Source organism: Jaculus jaculus, chromosome 15, assembly GCF_020740685.1.
Source record: "Jaculus jaculus isolate mJacJac1 chromosome 15, mJacJac1.mat.Y.cur, whole genome shotgun sequence".
In the NCBI taxonomy this organism is placed as follows: Eukaryota; Metazoa; Chordata; class Mammalia; order Rodentia; family Dipodidae; genus Jaculus; species Jaculus jaculus.
The window spans coordinates 34,076,412-34,096,070 of NC_059116.1; the positions used below are offsets into that span (position 1 = coordinate 34,076,412).

Genomic DNA, 19,659 nt, shown 5'->3' on the forward strand with positions numbered 1-19,659 from the left:
CTTCTCCTTCTACTATACAGTGAATTCTTATGTTTGATCTTTTCATAGTGTCTTAAATATCTTGAAATTCCCATTCATACTTTCCCATTAGTTTGTCTTTCTCTTTGTTGGACTATATTAGATCTGCCACGTGGTCTTCCAGTTTAGATATTCTGTCCTCTCCTTCGTCCATTCTACTGGTGAGATTTTCTAAAGATAATTTTTATTTCATTGGTTGTATTCTTCATTGCTATTAATACTGACTGGTTTTTCTTTATTACTTCCATTTCCTTATTTATGTCTTGTATTGACCTCCTCATTTCATTAAATTGGTTTTCTATGTCTTCTTTGATTACTTTGATTTCCTCTTTCATTCCTTTGATTTCTTTGAACATATTTATAATCATTCTTTTGTAATCTTTCTTAGGCATTTTCTCTAAATCAGTCTCACTGAAGATCATTTTTGATGCTTTAATACTTTTTGGTGGATTTACATTGTCTTGATTTTTTGTGTTTCTTTTGTTATAATGTATGTATTTTGCATCTTGGATTAATTTAATGCTTGGATTTTCTAATGAGCTGCAGTATTATTAGATGTATCAATCAATCTGATGTTATATATCCTCAAGGTAGGAGATTAAGGTGCTAGGTGTGGCACTTAAGACTCTCAGAGTAACTACAAAAGTGACCCTAGATATTGGGTTTGCCTCCTATGAGAGTATTCAGGTAGGCTGAGTGGAGCAAAAACAGGCAGATTCTAAAATTTTATTTTATTTTATTTTTTGGTTTTTCAAGGTAGGGTTTCAATATAGTCCAGGCTGACCTGGAATTTACTAGGTAGTCTCAGGGTGACCTCGAACTCACAAAGAAGATTCTAAAATTTAACTAAACAATGTACACATTCAATGAAAAGTAGCACAGAGTATTTATGCAAACAAAGGTATTATGACTTTATGACTATCAGATCCTCAAACAAAGCCACAGTCCCTTAGGATGTGTGTTGCCCCACACCCTTAATCCTGTTAACTAGGAGGCTAAGATTTTTGGTCTGTTGAGAGTTTCAAGTCAGCTTGTGACCAAGTGAGACCCTTCCTTAATGAATGACAGAAGGAACCAAAGGCACTATAAATCAGGAAGCAACAATTGATAAGTCCAAATATAGCTTATTTAAGAATGGCAAATCTAACCATCCATCGTATTTAACATATAATTTATCTTGACATGGAAGGTGCAATTAGTACTTCAGACTCAAGCCTATATACCAGGCTTATTTGGTGGGTACTGACTTGATGTAATTCCAGTTACCTTTTGGGATGGTTTTGGTCTCAGTTATGCTGTGCTCCTGCTTGGGTCCTTCTTTGCTGTGCTGTGGGCTCAGGTAGGCTGGCTGGGTTGTTGGATCACTGCTCTGATTGCCTGTTGGGTGCTGTATAGGTGAGCTCCCTTCCCCAGGTCTCTGGTGCTTGCTGTCTCTTATGCTGGTGGGGGGGGAGGGGAGAGGGGAGACTGTAGATGGTGGCTGATTTTTTCTTTCTTTTTTTTTTTTTTTTTTTTTTGGTTTTTTGAGGTAGGGTCTCACTCTAGCCCAGGCTGACCTGGAATTCACTATGGAGTCTCAGGGTGGCCTCGAACTCACGGCAATCCTCCTACCTCTGCCTCCCGAGTGCTGGGATTAAAGGCATGCGCCACCATGCCCGGCGTAATTGGTAATTTCTTATACCCCTCACTTTTGCCGTGGTTCCTATGCCACCATCTTAACTGGACACACTTGTTTGTTTTTCAAGGTAGGGTCTCACTTTAGCCCATGCTGACCTGGAATTCACTATGTAATTTCAGAGTGGGATTGAACTCACGGCGATTCACCTACCTCTGCCTCCAGTGCTGGGATTAAAGGCGTGCACCACCACGCCTGGTTCATTTTGTTTTTCTAGATTAGTCTCATATAGCCCAGATTGGCCTCAAACTATGGAGCCAAGGATGAGTTTGAATTTCTGACCCTTTTCCTGAGCTGATAAGTGAGCACCACCACTGTGCTTTTTATCAGTTTGGCTTTTTTTTTTTCTTAAGAGAGAAAAAATTGGCACACCAGGGTCTCAGCCACTGCAATCAAACTCCAGACACCTACCTGTGCCACCTAGTGGGCATATGCAACTTTGCACTAGTCTCACCTTTTGGGCTTCTGGCTTATGTGGGATCTGGAGAGTCAAACATCAGTCCTGAGGCTTTGCAGGCAAGTACCTTAATTGCTAAGCCATCTCTCCAGACTGGTTTTCTATCTTTTTAACATATTTGCTGAGGGGGTGGGGGCTGGAAAGATGGCTCAGCAGTTAAGGTGCTTGCCTGCAAAGCCAAAAGACCTCGGTTTGATTCCCCAGTACCTACATAAGCCAGATGCAGAAGGTGGCACATACATCTGGAGTTCATCTGCAGTGACCTTTCCCTCTCTCAAATAAATAAATAAAATTAAAAATATATATATATATTTTATATATTTGCTGGGGGAGGAGGCTGGAGAGATGGGTCAATGGTTAAGGTGCTGGCCTGCAAAACCTAACAATCTGGGTTTTATTCCCCAATACCCATGTAAAACCAGATGCACAAAGTGGTGCATGCATCTGGAGTTCACTTGCAGTGGCTGGAGATTCTGAGGTGCCCATTCTCTCTCTCTCTCTTCCTTCTTCCCTCCCTCCTTGAAAATAAATAAAATATATAATATATATGATTTTAAATTTTATTTATTTGCAGAGAGTGAGAGTGAGAGAGAGATTATTTACTTGAGAGAGAGAGAGAGGAAGAGGCAGAGAGAGTGAGAGAATGGGCGCACCAGGGCCTCCAGCCACTGCAAATGAATTCCAGATGCATGCACCCCTGTGCATCTGGTTTATGTGGGTCCTGGGGAATTGAACTAGGATTCTTAGGCTTCGCAGGCAAACACCTTAACTTCTAAGTCATTTCCTCAGCCCCGCCCTATTTTTTAAAATTTATTCACATGCACGCACGTTTATATACATGCCAGGTTCTCTTGCTACTACAGGTTTTTCATCTAGCTTTACGTGGTTCCTGGGGAATCAAACCCAGACCATCAAGCTTTGCAAGGAAGCACCTTTAATGACTGAGCCACCTCCCTAGCCCCTTCACTTTGGTTTTCTGAGACTGAATCTCCCTCTGTCACCCAAGCAGGCCCCATGCTCATGACAAAACTGCCTGTATCAATTTCCCCAGGGGTTGAATAACAGCCCTAAACCTCCACGTTGAAGCCAGGTATGGTGGCACACGCCTTTAATTTCAGCACTTGGAAGGCAGAGGTAGGCAGATTGCTGTGAGTTCAAGACCAGCCTCAAACTACGGAGTGAACTCCAGCTCAGCCTGGGTTAAAGTGAGACCCTGCCTAAAAAAAAAAAAAAAAAAAAAAAAGCCAGGTGGTGGTGGATGCCTGTAATCCCTGCACTCGGGGAAGCAGAGGTAAGAGGATCACTGTGAGTTAGGGGCCACCCTGAGACTACATGGTGAATTCCAGGTCAGCCTGGACTAGAGTGAGACCCTACCTGGAAAAACAAAACAAAAGCTCCTTGAGAGTCTAAGCCACCATGTCCAGCTTCAAATGCTGTGTGTTACGGCTAAGCACTGCCTTTTGCTATTATCTGGTCATCTTTGCAGGGCCTCACTATAGCCCAAGCTGGTCTCAAACTCACAGCAATCCTTTTGTCTCAGCCAAGTGTTGGGACTAATGGTATGGGCCATGTAGGGTCTCACTCTGGCCCAGGCTGCTGACCTAGACTTCCCTACGTAGTCAGGGTGGCTTCGAACTCACGACAATCTCCTACCTTTGCCTCCCGAGAGCTGGGATTAAATGCATGTGCCATCATGCCCGGCCCAGGCCTTTTCATTAACTGCTGGGTGAGTACTAGGGAATTGAACTTGGACGCTCAGGTTTGAAAACAAGCACCTTTAACTGCTGAGCCATCTTCCCAGCCCATTTCTTCTACTTCTCCCCCCCACCCCTTCTTTCTCCACTTCCTCTTCCTTCTCTTTCTTGCTTTTGTTTCCCCCAGGTAGGGTTTCAGACTAGCCCAGGCTGACCTGGAATTCACTATGTAGTCTCAGGATGCCCTCAAACTCACGGCGATCCTCCTACCTCTGCCTCCTGAGTGCTGGTATTAAAGGTGTGTGCCACCATGTCTGGCTCAATTTTTGTCTTTTAAAAATTATTAAAAATAAAAATATTTTTAAAAATGAGGCTGGAGGTATGGCTTAGCCATAAAAGGTGTTTGCCTGCAAAGCCAAAGGAGCCAGGTTCAGTTCTCCAGGACCCATGTTAGCCAGATGCACAAGAGGGCATACGCATCTGGAGTTCTTTTGCAGTGGCTGGAGGCCCTGGCGTGCCCATCATATCTCTCTCTCTCTTTCTCTCTCTCCCTCTCCCTCCCTCCCTCCCTCTTTCTCTGTCAAATAAATAAATAAATAACAATATTAAAATTATTTACTGCCGACATGGTGGTGCACACCTTTAATCCCAGCACTCAGGAGGCAGAAGTAGAAGTATTGCCATGAATTTAAGGCCATCCTGAAACCACATAGTGAATTCCAGGTCAGCCTGGGCTAGAGCGAGGCCCTACCTTGAAAAACAAAACAAAAAACTTTTTTGTTTATTTGCATTTGTGTGCATGTGCATGGGTGTGCCAGGGCCTTTTGCCACTGCAATGAATGCCAGAACCTTGCAACACATTGGGCATCCAGCTTACATGGGCAGCTGGGGAATTGAACCCAGGCCAATGGGCTTTGCAAACAGATGCCTTCAACAACCGAGCCATCTCCCAGCACCCTCACCCCATTTTCTTTTTTTCCTTAGCTGATGTCCTTTGTTCCCAAACCCCTTCTGACGTCCAGGGAAATGAAAACAGATTACTCCTGTGGAAACTTGGCCAGGTCAGATGCCCATACAGCTCCTCACATGCAGCAAACTCGATCAGCATCCCTGTGTGGAGGTCGATGCTGTGTTGGGCAGGAGAGTGGCCGTGGAGGAGGGGTGTCCATGCACCTGCTGGGGAGGTGATGGCAAGGACACAAGCACCGAGGATACCTACCCTGCCAGCTGGGACCTGGACAGCTCAGAGAGGCTGCCCAGTGGGTTGGCACCTCTCTGGGAACCCTGCTGGCCGACCTCATAATCTGTTGGGACTTAAACCAGGGAAGAATTAGAGTAAAATGTTCAGGTTTTACTGGGACCAGTCAGAGCAGACACAGGTCAAGAATAGAGACCTATAATCCTAAAAGTATGAAGGGGTTCCAGGACAGGCTTTGGGGGTGAGGAGAAGTTTTAGGGAGATGAAACTGTATATGCAAAGGTCCTGGGGCACGGTGGCCTCAGTGCTGGGCTGAGGGGCACAGAGGCCTGAGTGACCAGAGGGGAATGGCAAGAGGTAGGCCAGAAGACCACAGGTCATTTGACTCTCTAGGGTGCTCTCCTGCCTTCTTGGCCATTCTGAGCTGAACGCAACAGACACATCGGTTGTAACACTGCCCCGTGGGGCAGGTAGCAGAGGATGGACCCTCTGTGTGCCAGTCTTGGATGTCAGTTCTGGAGCATGTCCAACGCAGTTCTTAGAGAGTCTCTGGTGGGCCTTGGACCTCACGGAGGGACACAAGTGGCTCACTGTAGTCCTTCTCAGCTATCACTGCCAAAGCCTCCTGCCTGGACAGTGTTGGCAAACCAGGTTTCTGCTGGGCCGGATGGTGCACTTCTCTAATCCCAGCATTCTGGAGGCTACGGTAGGAGGATTACCATGAGTTCAAGGCCAGCCTGAGGTTACAGAGTAAGACCCTGTTTCAAAAAAAGTGGGGAGGCTGGGGAGATAGCTAAGTAGTTAAAGGCGCTTGCTTACAAAGCCTGAGGGCCTGGGTTCTAGCACCCATGGAAAGCTACGCATGTGTCTGGAGTTTGTTTGCAGTGGCAGGAGGCACTGGTACACTCATTCTCTCTCTCACTTTTCGAGATAGAGTCTCTTTCTAGCCCAGGCTGACCTGGACTTCATTGTGTGGTCTCAGGCTGGCCTTGAACTCCAGAAGTCCTTTTACGTCTGCCTCCCAAATGCTAGGATTAAAGGTGTGTGCCACCACACCTGGCTACTCTCTCTTTCTTTCTCTTACCCCATCTCTGCTTGCCAAATAAATAAAATATTTACAAATAAAGAAAATCAGGTGTCTCCTCTCACACCCATGATGGGACATAGCACTGAGGCCGTAGCCCCGTCCTGGGGGTCTACAGGCCTGCTGGATAGAGGTGAATTCACTCACACTTCCTGAGCTCCTAGTACCCAGGGAACTTCATTGCCCAGCTGAGGGCTCACGGGGCCCAGCACGTGGACACCATGGGTGCCCGGAACAGCTCCAGAGCTGGCCTCAGTCATGTGGCATGGTGTGCTGGCCTCTGCGAGCCCACAAGCCTCCCAGGCCTCTGGGGAGTTGCAGCAGCCAAGGCCCCTCCACCTGCAGCAGGTATTTTGAGCAAAGCTTCCAGGACCTTGTCTGGCAAAATCTGCTGAGCCCAGGAAGTTATCTGAGGTCAGCGAAGGCAAGAGGGACTGCAGGGAGCCTGGCATACTGGAGCACAGAGGGTACCCAGGTGGGCCACCCGAGACCACTGGGACTACAGGGACCTGAGGAACTATGTCAAACATCAAACTGGCCATTTCTTTGCTGGCTGTGGTGGCACATGCCTGTCATCCTAGCCCTGGGGAGGTGGAAGCAGGCAGATCAGGAATTCAAGGTCATTCTCTGCTACATAGTGAGTTAGAGACCAGCCTGGGCTACATGAGACCCTGTCTCATTAAGTACCAAATAAACAAAATTATCATTTTCATCATTTTTATATTTTATTTATTTGCAAATAGAGGGAGAGAATGGGTGTTCCAGGGCCTCTTGCTGCTGCAAAGGTACTCCAGACACATGTGCCTGGCTTTATGTGGGTCCTGGGGAATCAAACCCAGGCTGTCAGGCTTTGCAAGCAAGTGCCTCTAACTGCTGAGCAGCTCCCAGCCCATCTCCAGAACTTTCCATCTTCCTACATGGAAGCTCTGTCACATCTAATGCTAACTCCTGTGCCCTCCCTACTTCTGTCTCTGGGGTGGATTGTCCAGGCATTTCCCATCATGGGGTCCCTGTGGCTTTCTGTGACTGGTTGTCACTGAGCAGAATGTCTTCCAGGGCCAATCACTCTGTGGCATGTGTCAGAGCTTCACTCCTGTTCATGTGGCCAGACCACAGTGTGTCACATGTGGACATCTGTCTGTTGCCATCTTTTGGCTGCTGGATCTATGTGTGTCACCTGTTGGTCTTTTGTTTTTTGTTCTTTCTTTTCTTTTTTTTTTTTTCTTTCATTTTTTGACACACAGCTTTATGTAGCCCAGGCTGGTCTAGGACTCTTGGCAATTCACCACCTGCCTCACCCTCCTGAGGTGACATCGACATGCTCCACCATGCCCAGCTTGGTTTTTCTCCTCCTCCTATGTCCTTCTTCTTCCTCTTCCTACTCCTCCTCCTCCCTCTTTTAAAAATATTATTTATTTATTTATTTGACAGAGAAAGAGGGAGAGAGAGAGAGAGAGAATGAGAGAGAATGGGCATACCAGGACCTCCAGCCACTACAAACAAACTCCAGACACATGGGCTCCCTTGTGCATCTGGCTTACGTGGGTCCTGTGGAATTGGACCTGGGTCATTTGGCTTTCAGGAAAATGCCTTAACTGCTAAGCCATCCCTCCAGCCCTTCCTCCGTCTTTTTATTGTATTTTGATTTTATTAGCAAGGAGAGAGACAGACAGACAGGCAGAAAGAGGATGGGCACACCAGGGCCCCTTGCCACCACAGACAAACTCCAAATGCATGCACCACTTGAGCATCTGGCTTGACGTGGTACTGGGCAATCAAACCCAAGCCATCAGGCTTTGCAAGCAAGGGCCTTCTATTGCTAAGCCATCTCTCCAGCCCCAGCTTTCCTTCCTTGAATGATCCTGAAATTCACTCCTTTAAGCCCAGCACTCCTGAGGTGGAGGTAGGAAGATTAGGAGTTCAAGGTCATCCTTGGCTACAAAGAGGGTTAGAGAACAGCTTGGGCTACACGAGACCCTGTCTTAAAAACATTAAAAAACAAAACCAGGGGGCTGGAGAGATAGCTTAGTGGTTAAGACATTTGCCTGCAAAGCCAAAGAACCCAGGTTCAATTCCACAAGACCCACATAAGCCAGATGCACAAGGTGGCATATGCATCTGGAGTTTATTTGCAGCGGCTGAAAGACCTGGTGTGCACACTCTGTCTTTCTATCTCTCTCTCTCTCTCTTTCAAATAAATTAAAAATGAATATACATGTGTGGGTTCACTAATATAAACATAGCATCTAAAACCTAAAAAAAATGGGGGGGGGGTGCTGAATAGATGTCTTAGTAGTTCAGGCGCTAAGCCTAAGAACCCAGGTTGGATCCCCAGAACCCACATGCACATGGTGGCACATGCTTCTGAAGTTCCTTTGCAGTGGCTACGAGGCCCATAACCTTCCCCCAATGAGACCTCCAGCCCCCAGTGTCCTCCATTGTGATTCAGAAACCTTTAGGGAGAGCCACGGGCGACTTTGATGTGATTTGTCCCTAGACCAGAGTGGGGTGGTCAGAGAGCCTGAGAAGAGGGTATCCCTGTTTGGCAGGGCACTGGCTGAAACCAGGAACCTCCCACCCCACCCCACCCCACCCCCGCACCCAGCGTGGACAGCCAAGTGACAGGAAGAGAGTGTCACTGTCAGCTGACACACTTCAGGGCTCTGGGCCAGAAGCTTCCATTTCTCCCAAGCTTCTCTTGTTTTGTGGACCCGGCACTTGCTGAAGGCCAGGTAGTAAGTATTCTCCCAGACAGGAAGCCTGGGGGACTGTGTGGCAAGAGTCTGGGGTGTGATTGTTGGAGGTCCTCTCCACCCTCCACTCCACCTGGGCTTGACCATCTGCAGGCATGAGCCTCCTGGAGCCTCAATGTCCTTGTATGTCACTTGGGGCTAAGGACATAGTACCTAACTTTGGGACTAGCTGTACTATCAAAGAGCCTGGATGACTCTGTTTTCCCCCACGAAAACCTTTCTTGGCCCCCAATTTATTGAAATTGTGGATCACTTCCTTGTAACATTGTAAACAACTGTCGTTTAAGTAAGCGCCTTTAACAGTTAGGTAGTCTCCCCAGCTCTGCAATTGTCGTTTTACAAGGACTTGGCTGGATCTGCTTTGGGCATGCAGAACCCCAGTAGGGCAGCGCACAGTAGGTATTCTGCAAACACCAGATTCAGCTGACACATGGAGGGAGGTGAGCCACAGGGAAGGAACTGGATTCCTGCCCTGGGGTGGCTGTGCTCCACCTGCCCCTCCTTCAAACCTGGGCTCCCTGGGTGCAGCCAGCTGTCCCCTGAGCAGCCTGGAATCCTTCTGCGGCTCCCAGACCAGACACTTGTAAAAGTGCCCAACTCCAGCTCCATCTGTCCTCCTGAGCCCAGGGATTCCCCCATGTGACATACCAGAACGTGTGACCCTCAGGAGGTGGTCCCCTCCCGCCCTTCCCCCTCCCACAGTGACCAGCTGGATTCTGAAACCTCCTCTCTGGAAAATTCCGAGGCCTGGTTCCAGCCTCCAAGCAGGAGCCGGGCTAATCCCTCCCCATTTCTTGTGTTATGTAACATTTGAGGATTAACCAGAGGCAGCGGCTGAGTTCACACCCTGCGAGGCCCTTGAGTGGATGGTGCCCCATGAGAGATGGCACCCAGCAGGGAACGGGGAGCAAGCCCAGGGGCATCTTAGATGCCACCACCACCATTTCCCAGGGGGCCCCAGGCCGCCTTCAGTCTCCTTGTCCACCACGCTCACTGCTCAAGCCTCCATCTCCACTCTCACTTGGCCACTGGGCGCCAGGAATCCCATGTCTGTCCATCTGTCCCTCATTCTTGTTGCTAAGTGTATGGGGTCACCTCAGGCCCACGTGCTGCCCTAGGTCTCCATAGTGCGCTGGCTCTGCCTCTTTGGTCTTGCCTCGGTCAGCCTCAGCGCTGGATCCCCATCCCCCCCAACCCCGCCCTCCCTCTGAGTCCTGCCGAGGCTCCCTAGGGTCCAGGCTGATCAAGAGAGCCCAGCACCTCTCTGCACCCCGTTTCCCTGGGGGCCTCTCCAAGGGGCGCAGCCCAACTCCTCCAGGCTCTGACAGAGTGCAAGTCCCCCAGCCCAGCGCCAGGCTCAGGTCTCCGTCTCTCCCCAGGAGGTTGGCACGGCTCCCTCCCTGCGGGCATCCTGTCCGCGCCCCGCCCCGCCCCGCCCTGCCCTTCCAGTGAAAGCGCGAACGGGCTCAGCCGAGCGCGGGCTGCAGAGATCCGGGCTCGGGCTGCACGATGGAGCCCCGGGAACGACGGCGGCGGCGGAGCCGGCAGCCCGTGGCCGCCTTCCTGCGCGACCCGAGCTCGGGGCGCGTGTACCGGCGCGGGAAGCTTATCGGCAAGGTGCAGGGGGCGGCGCGGGGGCGGGCCGGGAGCTGCGGAGCCCTGTGCCCGCGAACTTCCCCTGCTGCGTGTCCCGCTCATGAGGGAGGGGCGGGGCTGTGCAGGTACGGTCGTGATTTCGGGGGTGCATGCAAGTGTGCAGGTGTGATCTCAGGTATGTGCACGAATGTGTGATTCCAGGTGTGTGCGAGTGTGCAAGGGAGTGATCTAGGGGTGTGTGCACGTGTGTGTGATTCCAGGTGCGTGCAAGTGCATGTGTGTGATCTTGGGTGTATGCAAGTGTGCAAGGTGAGTGATCATGAGGTGTGTGCACCTGTGTGTAATCCTAGGGTATGTGCACTCATGTGTTATCTTGGGGTGTGTGCACACTTGTGTGATTCTGGGTGCGTGCAGGTGAGTGATCTTGAAGTGTGTGAACGTGTGTGATTCTGGGTGTGTGAAAGTGTGATCGTGGGTGTGTGCAAGAGTGCAGGTGAGTGATCTCGGGATGTGTGCACGTGTGTGTGATGTTGGGGTGTGTGCACATGTGTGTGATCTTGGGTGTATGTGTGACCACGGGGTTTGTGCACGCGTGTGATCCTAGGGTGTGTACTGGTGTGCTGCATTGTGCCTGTGGGCTGCAGCCCTATCGGTCAGCCTGGGTGTTGTTAGTCTGGATTTGTGGTGTCCGGTGTGTCCACGCTGTGTCCCCCTCCTCCTCTGGCCCTGCGGGCAGACTGACCCCTGCCATGTCGCCGGTCCCTCGCAGGGCGCCTTCAGCCGCTGCTACAAGCTCACGGACATGTCCACCAGCGTCGTGTTCGCGCTCAAGGTGGTGCCGCGGGGCGCGGGCGGGGCGGGGCGGCTGCGCCCTAGGGAGAAGGTAGGCCTCCCTCCCTCCCTGTGCTCCCAGCACCTCCATCCCGGGGAGGGGGGGTCCCCGCCTCACTTCCGGGCTGCGTGCCGCGTGGCCACAGCAGACCCGCGTGTGGGGCGTGGCCCGCAGGTGGAGCGCGAGATCGCCCTGCACAGCCGCCTGCGCCACCGCAACATCGTGGCCTTCCACGGACACTTCGCTGACCGCGACCACGTGTACATGGTCCTGGAGTACTGCAGCCGCCAGGTGACAGAGGATGTGGGCGGGGCCTGTTGGGCTGGTGAGACAGAAGAATGGGGGGCGCTGGGGATTAAGGGCTTGTAAAGCAGCGGGATGGAATAATGGGCGGGGCTTGTGTGATGGGCGGGGCATAGAAGGCGGGTGGGGCTTGGTGGTGTAGGCATCAGGACCAGAGCGAGCCAGGCTAGCCCACTTCTTGTCTGTTCTGGTGTGTCTTTGCCGGTCCATAGCCACCTGCGTCTTCCTGCCGGTTGGGTTCCCTCTGTCCAGTCCCAGCACACCTGTCCCCATCTGTGAACACCTGTGTCCACCTAGGCTTCCTTCAGTCCCCTGAGCCCACTCTGTCCTCCCTCGTCTTCTTGTGCCCCTCCTGATCCCAGCCGGTGGTCCCTTGCAGTCGTTGGCCCACGTGTTGAAGGTTCGCCGGACCCTGACGGAGCCTGAGGTGCGCTATTACCTGCGCGGCCTGGTCAGTGGCCTGCGCTATCTGCACCAGCAACGCATCGTCCACAGAGACCTGAAGCCCAGTGAGTGAAGAGCCACGACGGAGGAGTCTGAGGGGTTGGTGGGGAGTCGCACAGCTGCCTCACACAGCACCCCACCCAACCCGCAGGCAACTTCTTCCTTAACAAGAGCATGGAGGTGAAGATCGGAGACCTGGGGCTGGCCGCCAGGGTGGGGCCGGGGGGCCGCTGCCACAGGTGAGCGTGGGTGGCTCCAGTGGCCCCAGTGAGCTGGGCTTAGGGAGTCCCGGAGTAAGGGAGCCTCCGGTGATTTCCTTCGCAGAGTGCTCTGCGGGACCCCAAACTTCCAGGCGCCTGAGGTGGTGTCCAGAAGTGGGCATTCGTGCAAGTCTGACATCTGGGCTCTTGGCTGCATCATGTAAGCGGGACCCTGGGGACTGAACCACAGATGGACAAGGGAGGAGCGGGCTTAGGCAGGAAGCTCCAGTGCGGGCATGGATGGGTGGGAGCCTCCACACCACAGGCTGGTAAGTATTAGCTAGGTACAGTGGCATGCATCTGTCACACCAGCACTTGGAAGACTGAGGCAGGAGGATCCTCGTGTGTTTGAGTCCAGATTGGGTAACAGTGTGAGATCCTACCTCAAAAAAAAAAAAAAATAATCAAACACAGGGCTGGAGAAATGGCTTAGCCATCAAGGCCCTTGTCTGCAAAGCCAAGAACCCAGGTTCGATTCCCCAGGACCCAGGTAAGCCAGATGCACAAGGTGGCACATGTATCTGTCGTTCCTTTGCAGAGGCTGGAGGCCCTGGTGTACCAATTTTCTCTATCTACCTCTTTCTCTCTCTCTCTTTCAAATAAATAAATAAATAAAAGTGAATAAATAAATAAATTTTAAAAAATCAAATACAATGTTGAAAGATCCCATGTGGACAGGTGTGGGCAGGTAGGAACACACACCTGTTATCATGGATGTGAGGGGATATCTGTGGGGATGGATGGGGGAGAGGCACCTGTAAGTCTGTTCACTAAGGAGGGCATGAAACACTCAACTTCAGAGTTAGGAGTTTCTGCCCCATGTTGGGTGTCAAAAAAGAAAAAGAAATGTGTGGGTAGGGCACCCACCTAGCATGTACAAGGCCCTGGGTTCCATCCCCAGCACTGGCATAGTAGTGCACGCCTGTCATCGCAGCACTCGGGAGGTACAGGCAGGAGGATCATCATTCAAGGTCAGCTACATAGAAAGTTCAAGGCCAGCCTGGGCTACATTGAGACCTTGTCTCCAACAAAAAAAAAAGTTTGAGGGCTGGAGATGGCTTAGCAGTTTAGGTGGTTGCCCGTGAAGCTAAATGACCCAGGTTCAATTCCTCAGAACCCACATAAGCCAGATGCACAAGGTGGCGCATGCATCTGGAGTTCATTAACAGTGGCTGATTGCCTTGGTGCACCTATTCTCTCTCTGTGTCTTTCTGTCTCTCTCTCTCTTTCCCTCTTTCTCTCCCTCAAATAAGTAAAATAAAAATTAAGGGCTGGAGAGATGGTTTAGCAGTTAAGGTACTTGCCTGCAAAGCCAGAGTACCCAGGTTCGATTCCCCAGAACCTATGTAAGCCAGATGGATCAGGGGACACATGCATCTGAAGTTTGTTTTGTTTATAGTGGCTAGAGGCCCTGGTGCTCCCATTCTCTCTCTGTCTCTATCTGCCTCTTTCTCAAAAAAAATTATATATATGTGTCCCAGGCATAGTGGCACACATCTTTAATTCTAGCATTTGGAAGGCAGAGGTAGGAGGATTGTTGTGAGTTCGTAGCGAGTCTGAGACTACACAGTAAACTCCAGGTCAGCCTAGGCTAGAGGCAGACCCTACCTCAAAAAACAACAAACAAACAAAGAAACAAAAAAACAGTGTGAGCCAGGCATGGTGGCATACACCTTTAATCCCAGCACTTGGGAGGCAGAGAGAGGTAAGAGGATTGCCATGAGTTCAAGGCCACCTTGAGACTATATAGTTAATTCCAGGTCAGCCTGCACCAGAGTGAGACCCTACCTCGAAAAGCAAAACACAAACAAACAGAAACAAAAAAAAGTGTGAGTTGAGAGTAGGTATGATCTGGAACTGGAAAGTTATGTGCAGGTGTGGGCACAGCAGGTAGGGGTGGACAGTTAGTGTCCTGTGGGCCACCAGATGGTCGCAGGTGTAAATGGGGAAAGTGAGTTTAGAGTGTCGTGGTAGGTTTTGCTAAGGGTGCACAGGAAGGTGTGAATGCTCCTTGCATATCCAAAGTCCCCTTCTCAATCCTGCCCCCCATCCTGGCCCCAGGTATACAGTGCTGACAGGCACACCACCCTTCATGGCAGCACCTCTGTCGGAGATGTACCAAAACATCCGAGATGCCCATTACCCAGAGCCCGCACACCTGTCCGCCAATGCACGCCGTCTTATTGCGCGGCTCCTGGCGCCCAACCCAGCAGAGCGGCCCAGCTTGGACCACTTGCTCCAAGACGACTTCTTCACCCAGGTAGGGTGGCCCCGAGGGTGGGTACTGCATGGGCAAGGCTGAGCTCCCAGGGGACCCAGGTGCCAAGGCTCACCCTGAGCCCCTTGCTTCAAAGGGCTTCACTCCAGAGAGACTGCCACCCCATTCCTGCCACAGCCCACCCATCTTCACCTTCCCCCCGTCACTGGGCAGACTGTTCCGGAAGGTTGGCCAGCTGCTGCTGACCCAATGCCGGCCACCTTGTGAGTAGCTGTCCCCTGTCCACCCCTGCCCGTCATGACCACATCCCAGTGCTTGTGCCTGGTCTCCACGTGCCATTACCTGTCCTGTTTGTTCACACCTGACCATGCCTCCTCCCACGCCCTCTGCCACTTCTCCGCGTGTGCAGATGTGGGAGTTAGGAGCCTCCCCCCCCCAGCACTGTTGCCCCCATCAGACCTGCGCTTCCCTCAGGCCCCTTCACTCCCAAAGATGCCTCAGGCCCTGGAGAAGAAGGACTGGAATCTGACTCCATGGACTTAGGCAGCCAGGTGAGAAGTAAGATAGGAACACTAGGTGGACCCTCCCTGAAGCCCACTGAAACCCAAAACCAAAGCTTCGACCCTCCCTAGAGCCCCCTGATCAGGACCCACCCGCACGGAGAGCTCCTGTCCTGACCACAGGGTTTATCTGTGTCCCCCTCTGTCCTCCAACCTGCGATTCTCCAAGGCCATGGAACCCTGTTCGCACCCACTCTCATTGTACATTTATTATTTATTATTCATACATTTATTGAGTGCCTGCTGTATGCCTTTGCAATGCACTCAGGAAGCCTGTTCCCTCAAGCTGACAGCCAGGTGGGGCTCGGGAGAGGCTGTTGTCTGGGGACTGCACCTCACCTCTTCTGCCCCCCTAAATGCTTCTCTGTCCCAGGGAGGAGCTACCTGCCCTGAGGCACACATCCACCTGCTTACACATGGGACCCTGCAGTGTGACCCGGCAGGTGAGCTGACAGACCTTTTCCCTACATAAGGTCAGAGCTGGGGTCCCCCAGCATGTCACTGCTGATAGGAATCTTCAGGGTTCACACTTTTATGGGTCCAGGAGTGGGAAGCCGGCTGGTGGGAAGGAACTCTGGGTGGGAGCTCAGGGATAGCTGCCTTCCACATATCTCAATCTCCCCAGAACCCGAGGGATGTCTGCGGCTGGAGGTGGAGGCAGCCATCAGCAAACTGCAGCTTTGCCTTGACGGAAGCCCTGTGGGTAGGGGACACGTCCATGCCCAGCCAGAGCCCTGTCCAGCAATGACCTGCCCAGCCATGGCCACTTGCAGCCCCAGCCACACCCAACTACACCACACCCCAGACACACCCAGCAGTGACCCTCCAAGCCACATGGCCACACACAGCCATAGCCCCACCTGGGCACAGACCTGTCCAGCCCTGCCTGGCCCTCTATTTCTGCTCAGTTTCTTCCCCTTTGTGCCCAGCCACACAGGACCCTCCAGGGAAGCAACTATCTGTCCTCTGGGCCCCCACGTGGGTGGACTATTCTAGCAAGTATGGCTTTGGCTACCAGCTGTCAGATGGGGGCAGTGGGGTGCTGTTCCGGGATGGCACGCACATGGCCCTACGTCCCCCAGGGGGGTAAGTGGTGAGGTTTCAGTTCCCTGGGGAACATGGCATCCCCCAACCCACTTCCAAATCACTGGCCTAGGGGTGTGGCTGGAGGGGATGATGTCCCAATGCATGGGGGCACCCTGAGGCCCACGCTGCCGCATGGTTGATCTCCAGTCAGGTCACCTACCTGTCGGACCGCAGGAGGCTGCAGACCTTCACCCTGAGGGATGCCCCGAGCGTTCTACGTGCCAAGCTGGCCGTCCTGCAGCTCTTTGCTGGCTACATGCAGAGGCGCCTGCGAGAGGTGAGTGTCAAGAGGGTTGGGACTGGAGGTGACAGCCTGGGTGGCACTGACCCACATGTCCACAGGAAGGGACCACCCCCACGTGCGTGCCACCAGCTTCACCCAACCTCTGTCTGCTGCGCGTCCTTGCTGCCCCCCAAGCATTGCTTTTGCTGTTCAGCGATGGCACATTGCAGGTGAGGGGCCAGGGACCTGGGGGGTCAGCACAGGGCCAGTCCTGGGGTCCCTGGGGAAAGCCAAGACCTGAGTTTAGAATCCAGGCACCCACATACATTCTGGGGGTGGTGGTCCATGTCTGTAATCTCAGCACAGGGGAGGTGGAGACAGGAGACTCCCTGGGGCTGGCCAGCCAGTCTAGTGGGATCGGTGGCCTGGGTTCAAATGAGAGATTCTGTCTTAACAAATAAGGTGAAGAGCAGGGCATGGTGGCACATGCCTTTAATCCCAGCACTCAGGACGTTGAGGCAAGAGGATCACTGTGAGTTCAAGGCAAGCCTGGAACTACAGAGTAAGTGGCAGGTCAGCCTGGGATAGATACCCTACCTTAAAAAAAAAAAACAAAAAACAAAAACAGGGCTGCAGGGATGGCTTAGCAGTAAGGTGCTTGCATGCAAAGTCAAAGGACCCAGGTTGGATTCCCCAGGATCCATGTAAGCCAGATGCACAAGGTGGTGCATGCATCTGAAGTTCTCATATGCAGTGGCTGGAGGCCCTGGCACTCTCTCTCTCTGCCTGTCTCTCTCTCTCTCTCTCTCTCTCTCTCAAAAAAAAATGTAGCCTGGCACACGTCTTTAATCCCAGCACTCTGGAGGCAGAGGTAGGAGGATCGCTGTGGGTTCAAGGCCACCCTGAGACTACATAGTGAATTCCACGTCAGCCTGAGCTAGAGCAAGACTCTATGTTGAAAAATAAACAAACAAAAAAAGCGGAGGCAGAAGGATCAGAAGCTCAAAACCACCCTTAGCTACTTAGCAAGTTTGAGGATAGCCTGGGCTACACAAGACCCTGTTTCACAAAGTGGCCTTGGCATGGCAGTGCCCGCCTGAGCCTCATTTTCCAATGGAGCCCTTGGTTTTGGACTCTTGAGGGTTTTTTTTTTTTTTTTTGTGAGTGTGTGTTTTAAGTTTTTTTGTTTGTTTGTTTTGTTTTTAGTGATAGGATCTCACTCTAGCCCAGGCTGACCTGGAATTCACTAAGTAGTCTCAGAGTGGCCTTGAATTCATGGTGATCCTCCTACCTCTGCCTCCTGAGTGCTAGAATTAAAGGCGTACGCCACCACGCCTGGCTGGACTCTTATGTTCTTATGTGTGTGGTAGGCACTGAGACTAAGACCATGGTGGGGCTCACAGCTCACTGTCCATTTGCTTTTCCCAAGGCTGGGGCAGACACAGGAAGCTCACCTTCTCCCCTTGACCTCAGAGTCTGGCTCTCCCAGGTCAGCTGCAGCGCAGCCCGGATCCAGCTGGTGCTGAGTGGAGATGGCGAAGACTTGCTGCTCACCCACCAGGAGCCAGGCCACCCGGGAGTGTCCTATCCACTGGATGCCATGCGAAACCATGGCTGCACCCCTGCCACCCGGCTGCGCCTGCGCCACGCACTGCACCTGCTGCAGACCATCTAGTGAGCTGAAGATCCCAGCGGACTGCCACATGGGTGCCCACAGCCTTGGCTGGTCTCCCTTCCTGTCCCTGCCCTACAGGTGCTGCCCCTGGGAGGGGGGGTCTTCCTGGGCTCATGGGAGGGTGGGGTCCTCGATCAAAGCATGACTATTCAACCCAAAGTTTTGTTGGGCACTGTTCTTTTTTTCATTTAAAAAGGTGGCTCTTCCATCAGGGAAATGCAAATTAAAACTACTTTGAGATTCCATCTCACTTCTGTCAGGATGGCTATCATCAAGAAAACAAATGACCATAAATGCTGGGAAGGATGCGGAAAGAGAGGAACCCTTCCGCACTGCTGGTGGGAATGCAGTATGGTACAGCCATTGTAGAAATCAGTGTGGAGGCTCTGAGACAGCTAAAAATAGATTTACCATATGACCCAGCTGTATCACTTCTAGGCATATATCTTAAGGACTCTTCTCACTACCTTAGAGATAAACAACCATGTTTATTGCCACTCTATTCACAATAGCTAGGAAATGGAACCAGCCTAGATGTCCCTCAACTGATGAGTGGATAATGAAGATGTGGTACATTTATACAATGGAGATCTACTCAGTGGTAAAGAAAAATGAAGTTATGAAATTTTCAGGGAAACAGATGAATCTGGAAAGGATTATGCTAAGTGTTGTAACCCAGGCTCAGAAAGCCAAATGCCACATATTCTCTCTCTGTGTATCCTAGCTACAAATATTTTGACTTGTGTGTGAGTTGGAGTAAAAATTGGCAGCAGAGGCCAGTAAACTACAAGGGGCTATGAAGGAGGAAGGAGAGGGACTCACTCAAGGGGATGGTATTGTATATATGTAAGTAGAGGAACAGATTACTGGGGGTGGAATGGCTTAAGTGAGGTCAGGGGAAGAGATTGAGTAAAGGAAGTGTGGGGGGAGGGTTAATCAGAATTTAAGATATTATGAATAAGCCATATGGAAACCCACTTTTTTGGATAATGACACACCCACAAACCATAGATTGTTACTAGAAAAAATTTCAGTGCCATGGATGGGATGGGATATCTTCCAGTGAGTTGTTGGCCAGGGAAGACCCTGATGCCCCCAAAATATTACAGGCCATTGTCAAGGCTCTTGGTTGCCCACTATAACTAGATGGTAAGACCCTATTGCTGAAGACTCCACATCCTTTGGCTGCAGGTCACTGAGAAATCAAGCTGCAGCTGAGCTGAAAACCTCCTCCCTATAGACCAGCTGACAGAAAGCTGGAAAAAGCTACACTGCATGCAGCCCTATGAGGGAGAGAAGTCATCAACAGTGATAAACAGCAGTGGACATTGCAAGCCTTAAGTTTGGCCAGCTAGACCAAATGAGCCAACTGGTGCAATAGTGGCGTGTCTGTTATGGGAAACCAATTGCTCTCTAATTGGCATGGAGGATGGCTCCACTGGAGGGAATACATGCCTGGTACTGAAAACCTAGTCAAAAGCCTATGGTAGGGGAGGTCAGGAGCCCTAAGCATGTAATACCTGCTGTTGTCTGGCTAAATGCACATAGTATGCTCACCAAACTGCCCTGTAAGCAGTTTTCCT

The 19,659-nt window shown here is 51.5% G+C and overlaps 1 protein-coding gene across 4 annotated transcripts; it reads left to right on the plus strand.

Moving 5' to 3' along the window:
- The first annotated feature begins 11,486 nt into the window (after nt 1–11,486).
- Nucleotides 11,487–18,235, plus strand: Plk5 (polo like kinase 5 (inactive)). 4 transcript variants are annotated; one of them, XM_045135227.1, is made up of 13 exons: nt 11,487–11,598; nt 11,990–12,119; nt 12,206–12,293; nt 12,379–12,474; nt 14,376–14,574; nt 14,669–14,795; nt 15,007–15,083; nt 15,466–15,535; nt 15,718–15,795; nt 16,022–16,178; nt 16,326–16,455; nt 16,521–16,631; nt 17,891–18,235. In XM_045135227.1, the coding sequence occupies exons 1-13, from the start codon at nt 11,572–11,574 to the stop codon at nt 18,074–18,076; spliced, it is 1,476 nt and encodes a 491-aa protein (XP_044991162.1). In that variant the 5' UTR covers nt 11,487–11,571; the 3' UTR covers nt 18,077–18,235. The 4 variants fall into 4 exon arrangements, with proteins under 4 accessions (XP_044991162.1, XP_044991161.1, XP_044991163.1 ...); XM_045135226.1 differs by having other exon boundaries at nt 16,353–16,455; nt 17,831–18,235; XM_045135228.1 differs by lacking the exon at nt 12,379–12,474 and having other exon boundaries at nt 17,831–18,235.
- Nucleotides 18,236–19,659: the final 1,424 nt, after the last annotated feature.